Source organism: Cynocephalus volans, chromosome 18 (genome assembly GCF_027409185.1).
Source record: "Cynocephalus volans isolate mCynVol1 chromosome 18, mCynVol1.pri, whole genome shotgun sequence".
Lineage (NCBI taxonomy): Eukaryota > Metazoa > Chordata > Mammalia > Dermoptera > Cynocephalidae > Cynocephalus > Cynocephalus volans.
In genome coordinates this window covers 5,319,300-5,344,517 of record NC_084477.1, presented here as the reverse complement: position 1 = coordinate 5,344,517, position 25,218 = coordinate 5,319,300, and the positions used below count along the sequence as shown (strand labels likewise).

General features: G+C 35.0%; 1 protein-coding gene across 1 annotated transcript in view; it reads right to left on the bottom strand.

Annotated features, from left to right (window-relative positions):
• SDCCAG8 (SHH signaling and ciliogenesis regulator SDCCAG8) overlaps window positions 1-25,218 on the bottom strand; it is a 209,818-nt gene that overhangs the window by 163,732 nt on the left and 20,868 nt on the right. The window contains exons 5-9 of the mRNA XM_063082814.1: window positions 24,455-24,580; window positions 18,277-18,417; window positions 11,776-11,840; window positions 9,015-9,203; window positions 1,437-1,575 (exon numbers count right to left, since the gene is read on the bottom strand). Coding sequence (XP_062938884.1) covers window positions 1,437-1,575; window positions 9,015-9,203; window positions 11,776-11,840; window positions 18,277-18,417; window positions 24,455-24,580 — 660 coding nt within the window. The remainder of the gene's footprint in view (window positions 1-1,436; window positions 1,576-9,014; window positions 9,204-11,775; window positions 11,841-18,276; window positions 18,418-24,454; window positions 24,581-25,218) is intronic.

Below are 25,218 nucleotides of genomic sequence, written 5' to 3'. Positions count from 1 at the left end.
ACCTAGATGGTATAGCCTGCTACACACCGAGGCTATATGGTGTAGCATGGTGCTCTGGCCACTGTTGTGTATGCAGTCCGTTGTTGACCAAAATGTTGTTATGTGGTACATGACTGTATTAACAACATGGATGTTGAAACCTTTAAGGATGATGAAAGGAGACAGGGTGGAGGGGGAAAGGGTCAGATGCTAAAGCTCTTAAAAAGTGTCAACGAGTGTCTTCTAGATGAGAAATTTTATTGCTTACTATTAGAGAAAAGGGAGACAACACTCATTTCAAAGAGGAATGGTACCGGAAAGCCCAACAGAGCCCTGGAAATGGCAAGAAGGAGCGAAGTGAGTGCCAATTCCTCCATTGTAGCCATGTGAGATGAACTAAATGGCAAAGAGGCTTTGCTGGAGGTTTTAAGGATCATGATGTTGTCAAGGGACAGCCAGAGTTCAGAACAACTAAAGAAATAGGAGGAGTGTTTGAGGAAACATTAACATATGTTAGGGAGTTTGGTCAGAACTGAACCTAAATTTCATAGGCAGAGAGGTGTTATGAAATTAGTAATGAATTTAGGGTCAAATGGTCTGGGAAGAGTTAGGGATGAACTGGATAGAGACAAATGGAGAAGGCAATGACTGAGAAGAGTCAATTCTTAATATAGAATCGAACGCTCCAATATTTTAAAGAATGCTGACGTTACTACATGGTTTAGACTAGTGTTAACTAATAGAACTTTCTGTGATGATGAAAATGTTCCATATCTGCATTGTCCAAGTGAGTGATCAGTACCTACATGTGGCTATTAAGCACTTGAAGTGCAACTAGTGTGCCTATGGAAAATGCAGAGCAATTTTAATCGATTAAGATGTGGCCTCCAAATATAGATGAATCAATAGTAACTTCCTATTATTCAAAGTGCCTAGAACACTGATCACTAAGTGTTAATTATTATTATCATTATTATTAAGTATGTTTGATTAAGCTTACAATGGATCCAGACTTGTAGCTAAGGATACTATTAAATACACATATATTGTAATCTTTGGGATACTTGGATATTCTCAAAATTTCCCATATATAGAGGAAAAACATTGTCTTTGATCAAACAAGAATATACACAAACTGGTGAGTATGTATTAAAATTTTCACAGCAATGAAAACTATCAGCAAATAAAAAGTTTAAGCATACAAGTCTCTCAAAGTACTTGACCATATTGTACTACATTCTTTGAACAGTGATATAACAAGAGTATTTGCAAGGGAATAAAAATTATCCAAATAGCAAATTTGTTTAATTCAGAAAAGTCTACATTAACAGATTGGTATTCACTTTGTGTGTTTGGAAAACAGAATTTAGTTATGGAAGGATAACCAAAGAATTACTCAGAAGAAAAAAAAAATAGAACAATTCTAGATGCCTTTGTTTTCATCTTACTACACTTGCCTTGGTTTTTTCAAAATTGGCTTCCTCAGTCATCTGCACAGCTTGTTTCACCTGTTCATAGGCACTTGCTTCTCTTTGCTGCACATCTGCCAGGCTGCTCCTTATGGAAACTAGTGCAGACATCAAGTCATCTCTTTCTCTGGCAGCACAGAAAGAACATTCAAAGCAAAAAATGATCAAACGATCGTGTACTCAGAAATCAGAAAGAAAAAAGCATTAATATGTATTAGAAGAAGTGCCGGAGTGGGCTGGCCCAGCACATATTTAAAACACACCACAGAAAAGACCCTCTGTCCTTACTTGGTGAGCAGCGGGGGCGGAGCAGCCGGAAAGGCTGAGAGCCCTCACGGCAGGACTGCATCTGTGTGGGACAATAACCTATTGTGGAGGGGGCTGCAGAGAAAAGCCCAGAGAAGAGCAAATTAGTATTAAAAAGGGAGGTAGTGAGGGGTAAAAGGGAAAAATGCAACAAAGTAGGGAAGGTGAGGATTATACCTCGAGGTAGAAGTCAACATTTTAAGGAAGGACTAAGGCTTTGTTCACGCTGCTGATTCTCCTCTCATTTACTGAACAAATACATGCCCTTTCCTTTTTATCTTCCTCCACAATCCTCTTTCTCGCTCTTCCGTTCCAATTAAATTCTTTCACCTACTTATGAATGCATTCTTTTCTTTCAGTGGGTACTGTTGAAACCCCCAAATCCCTTGGTTATGCATATAACACTCACAGTTTAACAGAATCTTATCCCACTGGGTTTGATCATTGCCAAGCCTCACCCTCTCCTCAGCAATTATCAGAAGTACCCTGCTAAACTAAGCTGTTTATTGGGGGTACAAGTGAACTGAATGCCAAAAGTTTTGGCATGTAAAATAGGAAGGATCCGATCTCATGGGTTAAACAAATCCCATATAAAATATTCTGGGAGACCTGCAATTTATTGATGGAATAAAAATGTCCAGTAGACCAAAGAGAAAGTGAGGCAGGAAACTTTCTACACACACAAAGCAAAAATATGTAAGTAGGACTGTTACATATGCTGTCCCATGCTTTGTTAAAGAGCTTAAGTTTCAAACTATGACTTCAAATTCAGATGAAATAAAAGCTTGCAGTTTCCTTTTTATTGCCAAGTTCAAAGCTATTAGAAAAGAGCCAAATGTGATTTCTTAAAAAAAAATTTAGCAAACTTTAAAGAGTGAGAGTTTAGAAGGTTATAAACTGAGTTTGAATTACTTTCAGAATTAACCAATGACTCCATTAAAAAAACATCTCTTAAAGGTAAAATAATTTAGACTATTTGTGGTATTTGGAAAGCAGCCACAGTTTAAGAAACATGTAATACTAAACAAAGTTACAATTATTAGCAGTTTCATAAAAGCTCTTTGTTAAAAAAACAAAAAGAATAAATTGCTACAAATACCATAAAGTTCATGGGAGCATGGTGATCTTCACTTTAGAATTTCCTGCATTTTTTGTTCTAAATTGATAGAAAGTAATTTACTTTAACTTTTTTTATTCTGAAGGAAATGAAAAAAGGAGTAAATTGTTTTGATCAAATATAATCAAGCACAAAGATTATGTGAAAAAGTGGAAGAATCAAAGCAAGATTAAATTTTTCTAGTTACGGAACAAGTTTAATGCAAGCAAAAGTGAATGTGTATTTATTTGTACTTCCAATCCCACGAAAGGGGACTAGCTTCATCAAAGATATGCATTCCAAGCAGGACCTGTGATTCTAGAAGAAAAGAAAAATTCACTCTTAAGGATAGCGAGTCAAGATAGGCATCATAGAGTCACCTTTATGAGATTTCTAAGACCCCCTGAAAAGCAAAAGGTACTATTCAATGATATTCTTATTTGTTCCTGATACCATGTCATCACCAAAGCCCAAGTTCCAAAAAGAACGAACTGAAAAGCTCAGTGTCTATAAATGTGCTAACATATAGATCATAACAGGATCAAAGTCTAACAAATTTGCTTCTAATGGGAGACTTATGTTTAACATACTTAATCTCTTTTCAGGATATCTTCTTGCCATAATGTTTGTTATAAAGTAGATGCTTGATGACAAAAGAACAAATGAATGAATAAAGAATCTACCACAGGAGGGCAAGTAAAGCTCCCTCCCAGTTCTAATATTTTATGATATAAATTGAAAACATCATCTGACAGAGTTCAGTTGCTCTGGTGAAAAAATTTTTCGTAACATAAATTTACCAATTTTAGACTATTAAACCACAGAAAATCGTCAAAAATAAACCCCAAAATACAGATGTCTTGTTAGGCTCATCATTAAACAGTGAGATCACAATATAATTATACTAAAAATCCGTGTGACCACAGGGCTGATGCATTCCAATTTTCTGTAAGCCAAATGCATCACATGCTTCAATTCAAGGTGGCCCTCAGCCCATCGGGAAGCTTGCAGGTAGCCATGTTGGCAATTTAGGATTATCTACTCAATCACTACATTTTGGTTTTGTTTTGTTTTGTTTTAACTCAGTCAGCCTATTTACCAAATAGCAAGCACTCAAAGCTAAAAAAAAAAAAAGAGCTCTGGGCTGGCAGCCCCCTCTCCTTAACACAGGGCTTGATTCCTGTCCCATTCCTATGTTCTTCAGGCTGTCACCTTCTTGACTGATCTCCGATGTTTCAGTCCCACACTTGTCCCTTGGGTCTAACAGTGCTTCATTATCTACCCTTCAGAAACAGTCAATTCCAGTCACGCAGGGTAACTACCCAGTCAGCTGCAGTCCTGCTCCAGAGCCACCAGTCCATGGGGCCAGCCTAGAGCTAGGCCTGAGTGAGGCTTTCACAACAGGAAGTTGTACAGATAAATGTGACATATCAATGTGAGAGTGAAAGGGCAGATCTTAAAAACATTATGTGAATGTTTTGATGAATGTGATCAAGGAGTTTCTTGAAGCAAAGTAAGCAACACAGCATTAACCCTGCAACAAACATTCCATGATGGAGACGAAAGAGTGGCTGAGGCTGAGAGATGAAGTAAAGAGCACGACTGTCAGTTCTGGGATGAAAAGCACGTACTGTACTTACACACACTAACGAGCATGCAATATTTAAGGAACTTAGCGCAACAATCAGAACAAAGAGGACTGAGAAAGTCTCTGAATAATCTCAGCCAAATGATTAAAATAAGCAAAAGAGAGAGTTGGTCTGATATATGTACATGAGCTTTATCTTGAAATATAGATTGCCTAAGAAATGTCTTATAATTCCTAAATTTTCCCACAGTTATTATCAATCTTAAGCATTACTAAGCATCGTCAATAAGCATTATTACTACCATTTTTTAAAAAGAAAGTCTAGAAAGCCAATTACAACATTTGATTGTTTCTAATTTCTGGAAAATTCTTGCTGTAGTCTTTGAAAGCTAACTATACAGAACACGGCCAATGATCCACCCCAAAATCACGAGCTGGACTAAAGTTCCAGGATAGTACCATGGTGATCATTTCTCCTTTTTGAAAAGTATACTGAAACTTCTCCAAGGTACTATGAGCTACAGAAAGGAATTTAATATAAAGCAGTCCTATCCTGATTCCTATTCAAAGGTGTTCTGATCATTAAGCAAAAAAAGAGATTACTGTTACTGTCACCTATCTTATCGCATAAAGAGGTCTTAGTAAAAGACATAAATTCAAAAACACTACTGAAGACTTCAAATCTACTTCAAAAATACATCCAATGTTACCAACAGGTGTTAAGAACTCTCCAAAAAGTCCCTGAGGTCCAACAAAACACCGTAAACGTACGGGTGGTCTGGTCTCCAAGTCCTGCCTGATCCTCTCCTTGTCAACTGCACAGTCACTCATGTCATATATTCAAAACAGTGCATGCTAATGGATGCGACAGGGAAGTTTATAGCTGGTGTCACAATACCACATGTCCAAATGAGGCCAGAAAACTCTTTTGACTTACCATATTTAGGGTATAATTTTTAAAATTCTGTGTTAAAAATCATGCTGGAAATACTATAACAACAGATTATTGAGGGTTCAGGCTTCTAACTATACATAAAACTAGAAATCCAAACCTAAAAAGCGTTGGCAACTCTTCAAAGTCAATGTAACACTCAATATTCAGCATTCTACATTAATAAATTGATAGAAGCTGAACACCAGATTAGGCCAAGGGAATCATATAGACAAAATTTTTTATTAACAATAAAAACAGAAAGCTTTCATTGTATTCTGTTATTAAAGCAGAACATGAGACAGTGATATGCTGACAAAGCAGAAAATTGAACTAAGAAGGCTGACATTTACTCTGAGAGGCTAAGAGCTCAAATTTAGGATAGAGACAAAGGAATACATAACCAAGCAAGAATTTAATTTCTAAATGACTGCCAGACTTGGAATCAAGGTAAACATTATAACTTCCTCTTAAAATATTTTTCTCATGAACTAGAAGGATAACATGAAAGGCAATATAATAGAGGAAAAACCCTGTTTTTTATTTGTTGCTTGGTTTTGTTAGACTATCTAGTTTAAACCCTGCTTCTTTTTATCTGTGTGGCTTTCACTATGCTTTTTTCTTTTCAAAATTAATTATTTCATTATATTCTCCTTGCAAAATTAGCTACCAGTATAGTGAAAGACCAATTTAACACACATTTTTAATTCCAATGCCTTCTTCCACCTCTCCAGTGGTAATCACTGTTAAACAATTGGTGTTTATTCTTCCAAATCATTTTCTATGCATATGTATAAAACTAGAGAAAATATGTACTGTGGTTGTACATGGACTTAAAAATACAAATGATTTCATATGGGGTGTATCTTTATTTTTTATTTACTTTTATTTATTTTTTATCTATTTTATTATGCAGGGTGTATCTTTAGCTGTCTTGTTTTGTTTTGTTTCAACAATATATTTTGGAGATAGTCCCACATTAGTATGCATAGATCTACTTCATTATTTTAATACTGTGCACAAATTTTCATAGTTTATCTAAATCACAGTTTATTCGTTGAAGGATATTTAGGTTGTTCACACCATTACAAACAATGCTGCAAATAGCATTCTCTATAAATGCCCCATTATGCATGTACATGAGTTTTTTCTCTCAGATTTTGAAAAGTGAAATGCACAATTTAAATATTACCAGATAGTGCTAAATAACCCTCCAAAGTAGTTGTACCAATTTATAGTTATACCAGTGGGATATGAAAACGCTACCTTACTCATGACCTTACCAACTTTTGTGATTATCAATCTTCTTTATATTTGCCAGTGTGATGGGTTGGGTTTTTTTGTTTGCTTGTTTTTGCCTTTCTAATTGTATTTCCTTGAATACTAACAGAAGGAATACCTTCTTATGTACTGATATCATCCTCTTTTATTGCTCACCAATTCCTATTCTTTACCCATTTTGCAACTGGGCGGTTTGTCTTTTTTGTTTGTTTCAAAGGAAATTCTTATATATAGCACTATTATTTTTTCCTGCTCTTTGAACTTAATTTGTAATATTTTATTGTAAGGGAACTTATTTTTTAATGGAGCCAAATGTATCATTTTTTTTTTCCTTTATGACTTCTACTTTTCACACCATGCTTTGCACTATAAGGATCCCAAGGCCATTAAAATATTTTTCTATATTTATTTCTAATGCTTTTGTAATCTGAACTATATCTGAGTCTTGAAACTGTGCTGAATTTACTTTTGTAAGGTTTCAGTTCTATTCTTTTTTTTTTTTTCAAATATAAACAGGCAAATTTGTAACTTCTCTGAGTCTCAGTTTCCCTAGCTGTAAAATGGGGGTAATAATGTCTACCTCACAAATGCTTTATTATGATTAAAAGGGATTATGTTTCAAAATTGCCTGGCAAGTCCTTGGCATATAATACATATTCACTATGTGCTAGTTGGATCTGAAAATATAGTTAATATATTTAATAGTTATATTGAATATATAAATAATTTAATAACATATTTAATAATTAATATAATATTTAGCAAAAAACAGAACCATAAGCACAGATCATAAAAGCTATCAGTCAGTCCATACTAGAGATTCATTTTTATATAACAACTAGTAGGTTAGTCATATTTGGAAACCACCATTACCAGAAATATTGATTGTTCTTGGAGTATAAAAGGCACAGAAGGCTGTTAGTATTTATTGAGCATTTACTGTATGCTGGGAAGTGTTTTAAGTACTATATAGACAAAATTCTCTCAATATAGCCCCTCAAAATAACTCTATGAGTTAGGTACCTTTATTACCATTTTAAAAATGAGAAAACTGAGACACAAAGAGTTAAGTAACTTTCACAAGGTTATATAATAAGTTAGCAGTAGATCCAGAATAAGAACTGAAGCAGTCTGCTTCAAAAGCCATTGCTCCTGGTCACAAGGCTAAGCTGCCTTAATAAAATCCCAAGAGGATTTTTAAATCCCAAAAGGTAGGTATGATTCCTCCAATTAATTAGAGACTCCAGGCTTGGAAAAGTAAAGTAATTTGTCAAAACATCAAGACACAGAGAAAAATCAGTCTGACATGACCACAGTCATTCCACTTCTCTACACCAATTCCAACTGGAGGATCTCTGACTGTTAGGCAGTAAATGTAAAAGTGCCTTGACATGAACAACAAACATCTACTGAGTGCCCACCATAGGCCAGGTACTCCATTAGAAACAAGGGCTATAGAAATAAATACAACTCTGTTACTGCCTCCAATTGTACACAATATATTATAAAATCACAGAAGAAAGGAATCTAAGACATCTGAGGACAAAATGGGGCAGGGCTGGTGAGAGAATACTTCTAAAAGGAAGTGATGTTTGGGCTATTAAAATGAGCAGAGCAGACAGAGAGAGGTTACCTTGAGCATGAGGAAAAGTAGGAGGCATGGAAAAACACACAGTATAAACCACCACTGGATTCTATATTAAATGATAATTCTCAGCCTCCACTGAATAAAATTTTCACAGGAAGAGGCTTCCCCTGGAATGGTAAAATAGAACAAAAGATATGTACACAGAGAATTGCAGCATTTCAGCCGAGATGAAAATTTTGACAACATAAAAGCACATCTGTAACTTATCCTTAGTCCATCTTTATATATCAATACTGGGATACAGTGGGTCCTTCCTCTAGTGCAATCATAATATTTTCCACAAAAGGCACAGGATGATGACGTGGTAATAACTCACTCTACCTAAACTACAGTGGGGAAATCCTTTAAGATATGGCAAAATCAAAGGAATTCCTACTATACTCAGTTCTGTTAAGAATAGTGCTGGACTTGTAATTATGGAGTCAAAGAACTAGACAGAAATGTGAAGATTATCTAGTTCAATTCTCTCACCTCAAGATGAGCCTGAAACCAAGAGATAAAATTATTTGTTCAAAGTGACATGGTTACCCACCCTTGGCAGAACCTACCCATTCTGTCTCCAAGAAAGTTGAAATAAAGAAACCTTTTGAAACTACTTTACTAGAAGCTTAACATTAATCACATGTGACTTAGCATGGAGATAAAAGAACACAATGCCCCTGTAAAGACACAATTTTCCATGTTGCCAAAGACTCCGCACATAGAAGCATACTTACTTGGTCAGCCTTTCGATGGTCTGCATGTGAACATTATTATGGGTTTGGGAAAGAACGGCTTCATGCTGAGCACATTTCAAACAAAGACCACCAACACGGGTAGAAATATTAGCAGCAAGAAGAGACTCTTTATGTTTTAGTTGCTCCTTAAGATCTTCACAATTTTTCTGATATTCGGCTAAGTCTTTCCTAAAAAGAGGGGAAAAAAATTTCTAGGAAATGGGCTGATGAAAGTACACTACTTTCAAATGAATCATCATAGTGATAACACTATTATCATTTATGGATGTTTACCTTACGAGCTGCTTTACGTACAACACCTTATTAATTCTTACCACACCCCTGAAACGGTGTGATTATCCTAATTGGCCCATTGAATGTAATGAGACTTGAATATATTAAATAATTAGCTCAGGTTCTTATAAGATTTTAAGAGATTAGAGTCTACCTCTGATACTGACTTTTTCACAAGATCCCACCTCCACTGACATTATATTGCCCACAAAACAAAAACAAAACTCCAAATATAAATCCTAAATAGTTTCTCTTAATTAAGGGGTGTTGGAGTGAGGACAATACCCTACTTTAAGTATTAACCCCTTAAAATTTAGAGTACCTTAAAAATTCACATAAATAACATGGACTTTATTATTGCCCAGTTTTCTTCAGGAAGAAAACATTAAAAAAATTATATAACCACAAAGTTCTACAAAGAGATACGTCAAAAAAAAGTGAGCTACAGAAAGAAGTTATATGGAAGTTGCCAGCGGTCATAAGATTTCAAAAGTAGTAGCTATTAGCTAGAAACATGCCACTTGCGAAAGAAAGGCGGGTGGGGGAGCTGAGGGGTGTTGTTTGTTTTTACTTTATGGGCTTGCCCCTGGATGAGGTTTTTCTCTGAGTTGACTTTTTAAGGATTAAGTGACCGGTGTATGTATTGTATTTTCCTCCCCCTCTCCAGTAAAGCTTTGATAAATTCAACTTGGGCAAGTGAGCTTCCTTGCCTACATGTCCCTTTCCTACTATATATTTTTTAAAAAATCAACTTCCTAGCTCAAAAAGGAGACTACTGAAGTCAGGCACTTTATCTCCAGCTCAGTCTACTCCCTCTTATCATAGTTTCTATGCTCAGGGGTTTATAATTACCTTAACTCGCTCATTTATCACAGAGGAGAAACCAACAGCCAAGACATCTGGCTGTCATGCATTAATTAGTTCAACTCTTGGGACTTTGAGGGCTTTCAAGCAGCTCAGGGGAGGTGGAAAAGATCTATGGGTAAACTAAGGGTTAAAAAAAGCTAATCTAATGACAGTCTGAAGTTTGAAAAAAAATAAAGCTGCTTTTGCCCTAACCCTAAGATAGTATCTCCAACATAATAAGTTTTCTTTTTCAGGAGTATCATGTACAGAAAGTCTGACTTTCGAAGGCTTTATAAAATGAACTTTGGAAGCACATTCCAAAGTCAAAGGGTCCCCATTACTAATTTCTGTCAGGTTCAAAATGAAAACATTCAAGCCGATCTGGTTACTAGGAATGGCAAAAGAGAAAATTAAAAAGAAATAGCTACCTTACAGCCAGGTTTCTGAAAAGTGATTTTATTTTTTTCTTTAAGAAAATGTCTCTTTAATCTTAAGTTAGGCCAAAAGAAAATGAAGAAAGAGAAGAATGCAGAGAAAAAGTCAAGTTCATTGCAAGTTGACATTTTAATGTGATTAAAGATGGCATATATGAATTCTGAATGACAAAAAATAAGTCATATTTCCATAAATATAATGACCTGGAAATATATTACTTCAAAAACTGAAGAATCAAATCACAATCGAAATCAAAATATAACAAAGATGAAAAGCAAGAAAGCAAAAATTAGACCATTTTTCAAATGTTAGATTTGTTTATAAAAAAGTAAAAATCTCTATAGAAATTCTAAAACTAATAAGGGTGAGCTATGAAAAGCATAACAGCATATTAAAAATAAATCAACAGTAACATGTGCAGTGAAAGCCATGAGTTTGGGTCATTAGTGTTACTCGTTATGCCTCCAGAGAGTATATGACCTAGAAAAATTTTAAATTTATTTCAAATTGGGATTATTAAAATAAAATTTAAAAAATATTTTAAAGTTATTTATTTTGAAAATAACTTCATTACCACTACTTAAAATAGGCTTTAACAAAAAATTAAGGTAATTCCTAGTGCCTTTTTCTACTCATTATGTATAAGTCACTAATGGTTAATCTACAGTATATAAATTTTATTGAAATCTATAATGAATAGATTTTACAAAAAGTACATGAGCATTCATTATATATAATCGAATTCATCATGCATATAAGTACTCAAACTATATTTTATTGCTGTAATCTTAAAATTAGACAAAAAATCCAAAAAATACTTGCTTGTAACTTGAAAACTGAGGTTTTATTTTCACTATTTATTTTACTTTAAAAGCATAATTTCTACAAAAGCATATAGTGATTGTTATTTCTATGAGAAAACACAAATATTTTACAACTGATGAAAGGATAAAATTTATAATTTAGCTCACAGAAATGGAATTTGGAAAAGAACTCAATTTTATGACTCTTTACCTTTGAATAATTTGAAGAAATTTTTTATATTGCATATAAAATGTCATCAAGTAATCCTAATATTGACTAAAACTGGCAGTTCAGCAAACATTCAAATACATTTTAAGATCATTATGCTTTTATAGTTTAAGATCATTTTTGCTGTTATTGCAAATGGATGATTTCACTTTACCTCAGAAACTTCAACTGAGATTCCAGTATTTCACTCTTTTGTTCATAAATAAGCTTTATCTTCTCCTATGGAAAAGGAAACAAAAAAGTACATTTTCTCCCTGTCCTGTGTTTTATAAGAAAATTTTAATTATTAATATTAATCTCATTTTTTTTCCTTTTTACCCAAGAGGAAGAACAAAGTGTCTTCTCTGGAAATATTTTCCCTAGTATACCCCAGATTTTCTACTTTTATTGGGTTAATGCCTGCAAAGAACTACTCAGTCATAAAATGGTGATTAATGACTTTTTTTTTCTTTGAAAATTGCATACATCAGGTCTTACACATAAAACTGTGACTCTGGGAAAAACCAATTGTAACCTATATGTTCCATGAGGGCAAAGATCAAATCTTACTGAAGTTACCCATTGTGTCTGCTACATATTTGACATACAATAAATATATGCTGGATGAATGATAAAAAGTAAAGTTATGAATCACATGATGATAGGTTGAACTGATATACTATCTACATGCCTCCAATTATTATTCTACAAGCCTCCAAGTATCCAATTATTCTTCCATTCAACAAATATTTATTTAAGAGGAAGGTGCCTCAAACTTTAAGGAGCTTACATTCTAGGAAGAAAAAGAAGATAGATGAATAATTTCAATTACATATAATTGCTCTGGTGAGGTATACAGAAGGTAAAACCAAGTCAGAGAGGAACGTACTCTAAATTCAGCCAAAGAGAAATAAAGAAGGCTTCACAGAGGAGGTGCTAAGAGTTGAAGGATAATTTCCAGTAGAGCGAAAGGCACAGAGACTGAAGAAAGCATGCTATATGTCTGGACAGTAAGTAGATCAGTATCACTAGAAAGTAAAATGCTAGTTGGAAGAGTGGTTGGAGATGAGGCAAACAGGTAAGGGTGGGCCATGAGAAGAATAAAAATATTAAGACCTTCATTTAGTTTACACTACTCATGTAGTATCCCTGTACTTGAGGCATTGATGGCTACTGAAATCTTTTTATCAGATTTAAATCTTAAATCATTCTTGAAGTGTGGAGAAAGGCAAACCAGCAAAGAAGTCATTTCAAATACATAGGTAAGAGATAAACATGTGAATAAAAGCAATCAAGCAGTAAGGATTTAAAACAAAGGATTTAACTTAGAGGTATTTAAGAGTAAATTTGACAGAATTTTATAATTAAATAAATATAGTGGAGAAAAAGACACTAAAGATATTTCTGGGTTTCCAAAAAAACACTAAAAGTAATCCTGGATTTCCAAAGACACTAAAAATAATCTTGGGTTTTAGAATTGAGCACTGAAGTGAATGATGATTTTTTCAGAATAACAAAAGGAGGTAAAAGGGAATCCTATAAATAGTCAATTCAAAAGAAGACAAAAAACAGAAAAAGGAGAACAAATAGTAGATGGATAAAAAAGAAGCTGAATAGCATGATGGTGGATTTAAACTCAACTGAATAAATAATCATATTGAATGTCAGTGATCTAGACACCCAAATTAAAAGGCAGATATTGTTAGACTGGATAAAAAAGTAAAACTCAGGTAAATGCTTTCTACAAGAAACCCACTTTAAATGTAAAAATATAAATAGGTTAAAAGTAAAAGGATAGAATGAGACACACCATGCTAAGCCTAATCAAAAGAAAGTGGGAGTAGATCAAAATACAAAAATGATGTGCTTTTCTCTATACCAATAATGAGGAGTTAGAAAATGAAAAAATTTTAAAAATATTTCATTTATGATAGCATCTAAAGTAACAAGTTAGGAATAATCTAGTGAAAGATATATATGACCTTTACTCAGAAAACTGTAAAAGGTTATTGACAAAAATTGAAGATGACTCAAATAAATGGAATGATACAAAGATTAGTTGATATGATAACATAAAGATATTAATTCTCAAGTAATATATTTTAAAGGTAATCTCAACCCAAACCCTATAATGACTTTTTGGAACTTGACAATTCTAAAATGTTTTTGGAAATGCAAAAGTCCAAAAAGGGTCAAGACACCCTTGAGAAAAAAGAACAACGTTGGAAGACTTAGTCTACCAGATTTAAGGCTGTAACAATTAAGACACAGTATTAGCACAATGAAATAAAACACAGAGCCCAGAAACAGATGCATACATATAAGGACACCTGATTTATGACAAAGGTACTGCATAAAGGCAAAGGACTGTCTTTTCAACAAATGGCATTTGGATATACAGATAAACATATGGAAAAAGACCAAAATGTGACCCTACATTTCACGTTGTATACAAAAATAAATTCCAGGAAGACTGTAGACTTAAATGTAAAAAGCAAAACTGCAGTTTCTAGAAGATAATATAGGAGAATATCTTTGTGACTATGGGGTAGGAAAGACCTTTTAATATAATTAAGTAATATGAACTGAAATTCTAGTAATCAAAGCAAGCAAACTATCAAGAGTTATGAGGCAAGCCAAAGAGTGGGAATACATATTTCCAATATATAAAACTGACAAAGGGCTTGTACCCAGAATATATAAAGAACTCCCCCAAATCAATACAACAGTGAAATAAATCTATATAAAAATAATAAGTAGGATATTTGAACAGGCACCTCACAAAAAGGGACATCAAATGGCCAACAAATATATGAAAAAATATTCAATCACACCAATAACCAGGAAAATGCAAATGAAAATCACAATGTCACGACAAGTCCACCAAAAAACTGACAATACCATATGTTGGCAAGGACGGGGAGCAACTCGTACACTGCTGATAAGAATAACAAAAGGAGGTAAAAGGGAATCCTTTTACCGATAAAACCGATAAAAACTGCTTTGTAAGGTTGTCATCACCTACCCAAGTTGAACAGAGATCCAGTTGAAGAGAAACACAGCCTAAGACCAACAATTCTGCTCCAAAGTACACATTCAACATACATGTGTACAATGCATAGAAAAATAAACACATAAAAGACTGTTCAGAGCAGCAGTGTTCACAATGGCTCTAAACTGGAAACAACACAAATGTTCACCAACATTAAATGGATAAATTGTGGTATAATCATCACACAGTGGACCCACCAATAAAAGTAAACAAACTCCTGTCACATTCAACAATATGGATAAATTTAACAAATATAATGGTGAACAAAAGAAGCCAGACACAGAAGAATAGATATTATATGATTCCATTTATAAAACATTAAAAAAACCAAAACAAACAAAAAAAGCCCAAGCAGAACTCAGTGTGCTTAGGGATGCATACTTGGGTAATTTTTATAAAAGTTAGGATATTGATTAGCTTTAAGGAAATGAGGGGGCAGTGATTGGGAGGGGGCATACCGAGGGCCTGTGGAACATGATAATGTTATACCTCTTGACCAAGTAACAATTACATGGGTGTTCTTTTAGAGATAAATCATTGAGCTGCAATCTTTGTTTTGTGCACTTTACTGAATGTATGTTAAATTGTGCCATTAGAAAATTTAAAGGACGAGGGCATGATAAACTAATTACATGCTATAGAAAGCTGCTGCAACAGTAAGATGATGAGGACTGGTATGTGGGGGTCATCAATAGCCTTAAAAAGAGCAGGTCGAGTGTACCATAGGGAGTTGAAATTCAGCTGAAGCATGTTGAAGCAAGAATGGGAAGTAAAGAAATAAATACATGAATATAGACAACCATTTGCAAAACTTTTGTTGTGAAAGAGAGCAAAGATACAGGGTAATGATTTGAAGGGAATGTAGGGTCAAGAGAATATACTTCGCGTTTGTTTGCTTTAAGATGGGTGCTATTAAAGAACATATATGAGAATAACATAGTCAAGAGGGAGAAAAGATAGAAGAAAAAAAAGAGTTAATTGCAGGAGTGAAACCCTTGGGCAAAAAATGAGAAACATTTGGGATGTAGAGCATACAAATGCAGAGATTGACCTTTGACATAAACAGGAAAAAAGACGATTCTACAACAGTTATAAACGCAATACTAAGGGAAGACATAAAAAAGAAAAGAATTCTTTTTTTTTTTTTTTTTTTAAAGATGACCGGTAAGGGGATCTTAACCCTTGAGTTGGTGTTGTCAGCACCATGCTCACCCAGTGAGCAAACTGGCCATCCCTATATGGGATCTGAACCCGTGGCCTTGGTGTTATCAGCACCACACTCTCCCAAGTGAGCCACAGGCCGGCCCCAAAAGAAAAGAATTCTAATGCAGGAAAAAAAGTGAGGAAGCATGCAGTAAGGGAAAGTGGAATGGGAGAAGGCATTTGAACTAAGCCTTGCAGAATGGAAACATTTCAATAGGTAGAGGGTAAGAAAGAAACATTTTAGGTAGGCAGGACTGCATAAACCAAAGCCAGTTCTTTAAAGAGAAATGAAAGTGGGTAATAAGTTCATGAGGTAGCAACTCATGGGTGTCTGGTGCCTGCAGATAGGATTTGTAAGAGTGACAGGAGAAGGCTGAGAAATGAATCTGGAAAGGTAGTTTTATACAAATTGCAGAAGGCTTAGGAGACTGCTCTTTATCCTATGGGTATTCAGTAGCTACCACAGATTATTCAGATGGAAAAAAAATACAATTTACTTAGTCTTTCAGATTTTTTTTTAAAGGTACTCTTTCCTAAATAGTAGAATAAAGTTTGAATTAGGGACTGAGAAAGGGGAGGGAGATCAGGGGGTAGAAAGAGCCTTCAGAAAACTACAGATAATAACACCTGTAGATAATATAGGTAATAATAGAGAACTTGAACTATAATTCATTCCACCTTCCTCTGGAACACTCTATTTACAGTGTTATTCCTACTCTTTCATCATTTTGATCAATTCTGACATGTCAAATTTAATGCAAAGAAGACTTCAAGTCAGCAAGAAAAGAAAACACATCTGTCACACAGATCAAAGGATTGAAAAGTATCATTTGGTCTTAAAACAGAATTAGTTTAGACTCTGGGAAATTAGGACATTCAAAAGCAGCCGTGTGTATGGGGGAATTTAGAAAGGGAAGATGCATACTCAGAAAAGTTCTGAGAAGACCTTAAGCTTTCACTTAGGGCTGATCCCTAGGCTTAGAGCAAGCCTAGCTAAATAGTGAAGAAATGCACAGAGCCAATCTGTAAAGAATGGGAGAGGTGGTTGTTCATCTCTCTCTCTTTTTCTTTTTCTCCGGTGTTTTTTTTTTTTTTTTGTCTGTTTATTTCAACTCCTGGTATTCAAGAAAATCGTGTCAAATATTAGCCAAACATGAGCTAATGGAACAGAGACTTTAGTCACCAGACATGACGAGACAGACAAGACACAGACATGACAAGTCTCTGCAAAAATTGTTTGGAAAAATCTCAAAACAAAAGAATGACAGCCTTCAACACTAAAAAAGATAGTAAATTTTGAGAATGAGGGGTAGGTATCTGATTTCCAGAGTTACAACATTATGATAGTGAAATGCTCCATTTTCAACAAGAGAAAAAAGAAACACACACACACACACACACACACACACACACACACACACAAGGCATACAAGGAAACAGGAAAACATGGCTCATTCAAAGGAATAGAAGAAATGGACAAAACTATCTTCAAGAAACCACAGACATCAGACTCACTATACAAAGACTTTAAAATAACTCTCTTAAATACACTCAAAGTGCTAAGAGGAAAACATGGACAAAGAACTAAAGGAAATTAGGAAAACAAATTATAAAAAGGATCCAAACAGAAATTCTAGAGCTGACAAACACAATAACTGAAATGAAAACATCACTAGAGGGGTTCGAGAACAGATCTCAGCATTCTGAATTTGAACACAGAATTGGTGAACTCGAAGATAGGATAGTGAAATTATCAAATCTGAGGCATCAAAAAAAGAAAGAATGAAGAATTACCATATGATCCAAAAAGTCCATTTCTGAGTATATACTAAAAATAATTGAAAGTAGGGACTTAGACAGATACTTGTATATCAATATTCATAGCAGAATTCTTTACAATAGCCAAAAGGTAGAAACAACCCAAATGTCCATCAACAGATGAATGGATAAACAAAGTGTGGCCCACACATACAATAGAATATTATTCAGCCTTAACAAGAAATAAAATTCTGATATATGCTACAACGTAGATGAATCTTGCAAACATTATGTTAAGTGAAATAAGCTGGACACAAAAGGACAAATGTTGCTTGATTCCACTTATGTGAGGTACGTAAAATAGGCAAATTCAGAGAGATAGAAAATATAATACAGGTAACCAGGGGTGGAGGGGAGAGGGACATGGGGAGTTATTGTTTAATGGATACGGAGTTTTGTCTGGGATGATGAAAAAGTTCTGGAAATGGATAGTGTTGATGGTTGCACGTCATTGTAGATATATTTAATGCAGATAAATTGTACAGTTAAAAATGGATAAAATGGTAAATTTTACGTTACATGTATTTTCAGAATTTTAAAAAGTATCCTGCCCCCCACCCCCAAAAAACCAGATGCATAAGAGAGAAACTCCCAATTACTCACCAGTTCTAGCTTCCATTTTTCAGCCTCACCAGCAGATGCAGCTTTGCCAATGCCTGCACTGCCATGAGAAAATGGTCTCTTGGCAGCTTCATCCACCCCAGAATCTTCACCTGTTGTAATCCAAGAATTCTGCATATTTCCCTAAAGTGAAATGTGCCAGTGACTGCAATCAACATTCAACTTTAAATAAACATGCATACTTTACAAACAGAATGCTTATCTATGATAAAAGGAAAAAATATATATGCTTCTAAACTAGAAGTCAAGAAACATTTCATATTTTCAGGCTATTAGGGTCACATTCCACAACATGTGTTACAAAGACAAATTCCTACAGGTAGAAGCAATAATGTAAATATGAACAAAGAGGGCTGGAGGTCAGAGTGTATTCAACAAATGGAATTATTCCTTACTCTTCTGGAGACATACACTCTTGAAATACATACCCCTCTCTTGGTTTGTCTTTCATGTTCCATATTTCAGAGTCAAGGCTAATAATAATAATTGTTAACATATATGGTGTGTACTATGTGCCAGACACTGTTTTATGTGCTTCACATATACATATTAACTCATTTAATCATTACAATAACTATGAAATGGGTTCTATTGTCTGTATTTTACAGGTGAGGAAACTGAGTCACAGAGTAACTTGCTAAGGGTCACAGAGGTAGAAAGAGGTTAATAAATGGCAGAGCAGAGTTCATGGCTGTGATATAAAAAGAAATATAAATTTTGTCTCTAACCCAGTTCCTGACACTGAGCTTCTAAAACCCCTGCAATTTTCTGAGTGATAGGAGTGATAGAAATATCTTTTGCCATAATATTTGATCTTAGTCCCAGGTTCCTGCCAAAAGACCTTCTAAAACCCTTAGAATCTCTGAAGTGATAAGAGCATCTTTTAACATGCTAATGAGACGACTGGTGGCTGGGATCCCTAGGTAGCTTCAGGATGCGGGTTGGTAGCCAGAAAGACAAAGGCATGATTAAAAGATTGGAATTTTTAGCCCCACCCACAGTCTCCAGGGAGGGGAGAGGTAGCTTCAGGATGCGGGTTGGTAGCCAGAAAGACAAAGGCATGATTAAAAGACTGGAATTTTTAGCCCACCCACAATCTCCAGGGAGGGGAGAGGGGCTAGAGATTGACTTAATCACCAAGTGCCAATGATTTAATTAATCAAGCATATATAATGAGCCTCCATAAAAATCCTATGGGTTGGGGTTGAAAGAACTTCTGGGTTGGTGAATGCATCCACGTGCCAGAAAGGCAGCATACTCCAACTCCATGGGGACAGAGGCTCCTGTACTTGGGACCCTCCTGGACCTTGCCCTGTGTTCCTGTCCATCTGGATGTTCATTTGTGTCCTTTATAATAACCAGTAACAGCAAGTAAAGTATTTCCCTGAGTTTTGTGAGCCGTTATAACAACCTATCAAAAGGATACAGAGGCTGTGCTAATGCCCGATTTGGAGCCAAACCAGAAAGAATTGTGAGAAAACTGTGGACCCACTACTGGCGACCAGCATTTGAAAGGGGTAGTCTTCTGGGACTGAGCCCTTAACCTGTGGGGTCTGATGCAAAGCCTGGATAGCTGGTGTCAGAATTTGAATTAAATCATGGACACACAGTTGGTGTCCACAGAGCACTGGAGAATTGCTTGGTGTGGTGGGGAGAGGGGTGATCTGACACATCTGATGTTATGATTTTTTCTTTTAATGCCTTAAAAAAATTATGCTCTTCTGCCTTTCCAAAAAAATATTTATCTTCAATAAGAAAAACAGTGTGCATGTGGTGATAAGCAGTCTGCATGTCAAGGCATGATAGGGACCATGGCAAACCATAGAAACATGTCCCATCCAAAGGAAGCAGCTACTACTCAGTTTCAGTCAATCGCTGCCATGTGGGAATGCAAATTCATATTACTAGAAAATTTTTGATTTTTTAAAAGATAAGCCAAGTATCTGGTTCTTCATTTGAAGCATTGTTTAATATTGGCTCAAAGTTTGTCATACAAACAAAACACATCTATAGGTTGAATTTGGTGTAACCATTATCAATTTGCAACCTCTGCCGCCCTCTCAGCATTCGATGAAATAAGCAAGACAAAGAGTGGGTAGTTAATGTGTGGAACAAGGACTAAAATACTTACATTAATTTAATTCAACAAATAATTAATTATTGAACTTATTGCAAAGGATATGGTAGTACTCACAAGGGAGGACAGGTTCCCAAACACTAAACTACATTGCAGTGTCACATCATGCTAAGCTGTGGAAACTGCATTAATACAAAGTAGCATTCTGAGACTCTATTCCATATGCTTTTGGAAGTTCGCTTTAGGGCAAACATTTGTGTAGCACCTGTGTTCAATAGCACTGTGCTAAGAGCTTGGAAGACAAAAATGAGCAAGACCAATTTAGCTCCAAGGAATTTAGAGTCTAATGAGGGAGACAAACACTGAGGCAGATATTTCAATTTAATAACATAAGTTCTAGGCCAGAGGTGTGCATGGGAGACTATGCCAGAACAAAAGAGGGATACTAAGAGCAACCGGCAATGTAAGGAAGGTTTTCTGACGTTTTGGCACTAGTATATCTAGAAGGATGAATAAGGGTTTGCTAGACTGGAAGAGCATTCTAGGAAGAGAGAACCTTATGAGAAAAGTCACAGAGGTGTGAAATAGCATGGGGCCTGCAGAAGAGTCTTAGGTAATTCACCATTTCTAGAGGTGAAAGTACAAGGCCATGTATGTCAAAAGATGGAGACAGAGAGTCAAATAAGGGTCTTGAGAGTATAACATGACATGCTCATGAGCTTGTACTTGATACTGTAGGTAGGGCCAAATCTCCCAAGATCTGACTACATTTAAAGCTGCTTTTGAGATCAGTAAAGGAGGGTGGTACTAATTCCCTATAGAGAAATTGGAGAAAGCATGTAGACCACATATTGCTGACTTATGGGACAAAATATTATACTTTGGAAAGAAGTGCTAATCTAATGAATGCTTTGTTCTTTCACAGATAATTTTTAAAAACTTGAATGGTATTTAACCAAGATAAAAAAAAAAAAAATCTAGAAGGAGGGGGAAGGGAAAACAGGGAGAGGCTGGCCAATGGGTACAAAATTACTTTTAGGTAGGAAGAATAAGTTCTGGTGTTTATTGTGCAGGATGGTGACTATGGTTAACAGTTAAGTTTTGCATATTACACAATAGCTTTTTGAATGTTTTTGCCATAAAGAAATGATAAATGCATGAGGTGATTGATTCATTAACTACCCTGACCTAATTATTATACAACATATGTATGTATCAAAACATCAGATTGTATCCCATAAGTATGTATAATTACAATGTGTCAATTAAAATATTTAAAAATCTATGTATATTAAATCCTTGGAAATCATTCTAAACCTTTGCTTTCTTAATTGAAGGGAGAGTTGGTAGTGGAGAGATTAACAAACACGGAAAGAAATGGCTCAGAATTTTCCACTTAAAAAAAATCTCCTAGATCTTTGAATGAGTATATATGTCAAAATTTCTATGAAAAAACATGTTTTAATGTTATTATAATGTTTTGGACTCTAGAGAAAACCTTTCCAAGAAGAGAAATTTTATAAGAGGGAAAAGTGATAAAAAAAATACAGAAATGAAATATACTTTTAATCATGTTAGTTTTTTTAAAAAATCATCTGCTTACTTCTTCAACTTCTAGGTCATCAACTAGGCCAAAAACTAAAAGTCTTATAGGCTCCCATCCAAGTCCAGTGAGAGATAATAAAAAGGAGGCTCTTCTATTTTCTGCTAAGGGAAACTTCTATAAAGTCCAAGTAAAAATGGTTTGGTTCAATATGGACAAGCTCTTCCTAATTTATGCACAAAGCCAGTATAATTTGAGGTAGTGTGGATAGATTTGGTAAGGCAGACAAACCTAGGTTTGAGTCATTCCTTTGCCATTTTCTAGCTCTGTGACATTAGACCAGTTCCTTGGGTTACTTAACCACTGTGTACTTTACTACTCTGAAAATACACCTGCCTTATGTGGTTACTGTGAAATTGAAAAAATATAATGTAAATAAATCCTTGATGCAGTACCTGGCACATAATAATTATGTAGTCATGAGCAAATGTCAGTTATATAGCTGTATAACTGTAATTGAAACAGTAATTTTCAAAAGAAGTTATTACAAAACATTGAAAGTCAATATTGAAATTAGCCAGTAGCTTTTGCGAGATCTACCATCAACATTTTAATTGACTCATTAAGAATATCCCCCTCACCAAGAAAGAAGATAATATTTCTTGATTTATATTTAAGATATTCTAAAAAGTCTTATTCATGTTAATAGCACCATGCATGCATTCCTGAAATGCTTCAGTTCACCCTAAACAAACAAAAAGTGGGGGTAACAATTCTGTAACAAATATCACAGAAGACTACTGTTAAAATAGATATCAAGGTCACCTGACACATGTGCAATAATCACTCCAATATTTGCATTCTATTTTAGCTCATGTGAATGTTTTTAAAAAAACAACAGTAAAGCCTCCTTCTTATAACCTTGTCTATTCTATCATTATAACTGTAGCTTTCTTTAGCAGATTTCCTTTGCAAGGCCTGTGTGCTTTTACCATCATTTCCTTCCCCTTTTGCATTCCTCACTTCTCTTACCCTCTGACTCACTCATCTGCCTCATTTCCTTTCTCACTTCACTTCCCCCTTCTCCTGTTCTTTGCCATTGTATAAATATTAAACACTATGAATAACTGAGTCACTATTTGCTACGTGACTACATATTTGGAAGAAAAGCAAAAGAATATATTTATTTTTTAAATGAGCTAGTTCTAAGTACTCTGTAGGATGATATCTTCTTCTAGTTAACATTAAAATAATCAACAACTAAAGACGGAATTTTTAAACACTAATATTAATAATTTTATAAATCTTCAGAAAAAAGTTGTATAGTGAGGGAAAGATAACTGATCACAAACTTAAATGTAACTGCAGAAAAATAAACTGAAATACTAATCAGCCGACTTTATTTTTCAGAGTTAACACAATCAGATACTTCTCAATAGCAAATTCCAACACATACAAACTTAAAAGATTACAAATGAAATATCATTTCAAATAAAAAACAAACTTCAAAAACAAAAATTCGAAGATACCTACACAAAACATCAAGACTTCAATATTTTTTCTTAACAAAACTGATTTACTAATGACGACAAAGTCAAACCACCAAAGTCCACTGCAAAGTAGAGCTGCAACGGGCAAGTATTAAAACTTCCCCATGGAAAGTTGCATTAGTCTCAAAAAGTGGAACAAGCTGTGATTAACTATCTCCTATAGCAAATCATTTTTAAGGCAAAAGTATCTCTGACAAGTCATAAGACGATACTAAGTTTAAACGCTGTAAATATCACTGCAAGGATTTTGTGTCACAGAATCATAGAGATCATCTGATCCACTGTTCTTCAAACCACAGGCCACTGACATGAGAATCACGTAGGAAACTTTATAAACGTTCATATACCTACAACCCAACCAGACTAACTGAATCGGACTCTCAGGGGATGGATCCCAGGAATCTGCACTGTCAACACCTGATATGGGTGAATTTTTTCAAATTACTAATAAAGAAATGGAGGACCCATGAGGCTAAACTATGAAAAGCTCTATAAAATTACTTGCTAAACACCCAGCTTCTTAGGGACAATGGGAAGACTAACATTTTGATTCCTGAATTCTCAGGCCAACGTTTTTTTCTGCTATACCGTTCTGTTGTAAGTACACTTATCAGATGTCAGAGCACGAGGAAAATTTAGAGAAATCCAACAGAAATCTAAGCTAAGGTTCTAAACAGTTTCTAGATTTAATGAAGTCCTTATTGTATAACACACTTCCTGCTTTCAGATCTGCTTTCCATATGAAAAAAGCATAAATGATATGCTCAGAGAAGAAATCACAACAACTATTAAGCATCACTATATAATTTCATTTGAGGATTCATTCCACTACAGCTAATTTTAATTTTTGAGGCCTCAAGCAAATAAACACCAGCAAAGTATTTTGGTCAAACTTCAAAGAGAGAATCTAAATAGTTTAGAAGGCTGGGGGAGAGGGCAGGAGGGAACATTCAAACTCAAATAGAATTTATGGTTTTAAAATATGCTCACAGATGCATCCAGAAGTGTTTGCTCCCTCATTGTCTCCTCTTGTCTTTGAGATTTCAGCTCTTGCTGGAGCCTTTCATTTTCAAGCACAACTACTTGTACCCTATTTTTCATTCCAGAGAGTTCCTCCTAGAAAAAGCAGAAACCAAATACATTAAGCGTTTTTAAGCAGTGCTTGCATTTGTTGATTACTAGAGCATCCAGCATGATATAAAGTAGGGAACATTTATGCTGTCTATCCATTTCTTGAAATACTATAATTGTATTTATACAAACAAGGCAATCTAAACATTAGCTAACAAAGAGAAGGCTGGGGTGTTTAGTAGAGGACCTGTGGATGACCATATCACAAAAGTGTGTGGTTCTGACAAATTTATTTCTGCAATTAATGGAGGCTTATAGGCCTCAATTAAAAGGGTTATTGAAAATATTTAATTTAATTAATTAATTAATTAATTAATTGTGACCAGTAAGGGGATTGGAACCCTTGGCTTGGTGTCGCCTGCACTGTGCTTAGCCAGTGAGCGCACAGGCCATCCCTATATAGGGTCAGAACCTGCGGCTTCAGCGTGCCCAGCGCTGCTGTGCTCCCAGCGCCGCACTCTCCCAAGTGAGCCACGGGTTCGGCCCTGAAAATATTTTAAAGAATGAGGTCGACTGATGAAAAGAAAGGTAAGATATATTATTACTCATGATCAAATTCCAATAACTTGTTGAAAACTGATGAAGGACTAAATAGAGGAAGACTCTGAGATAGAAAGGCATAG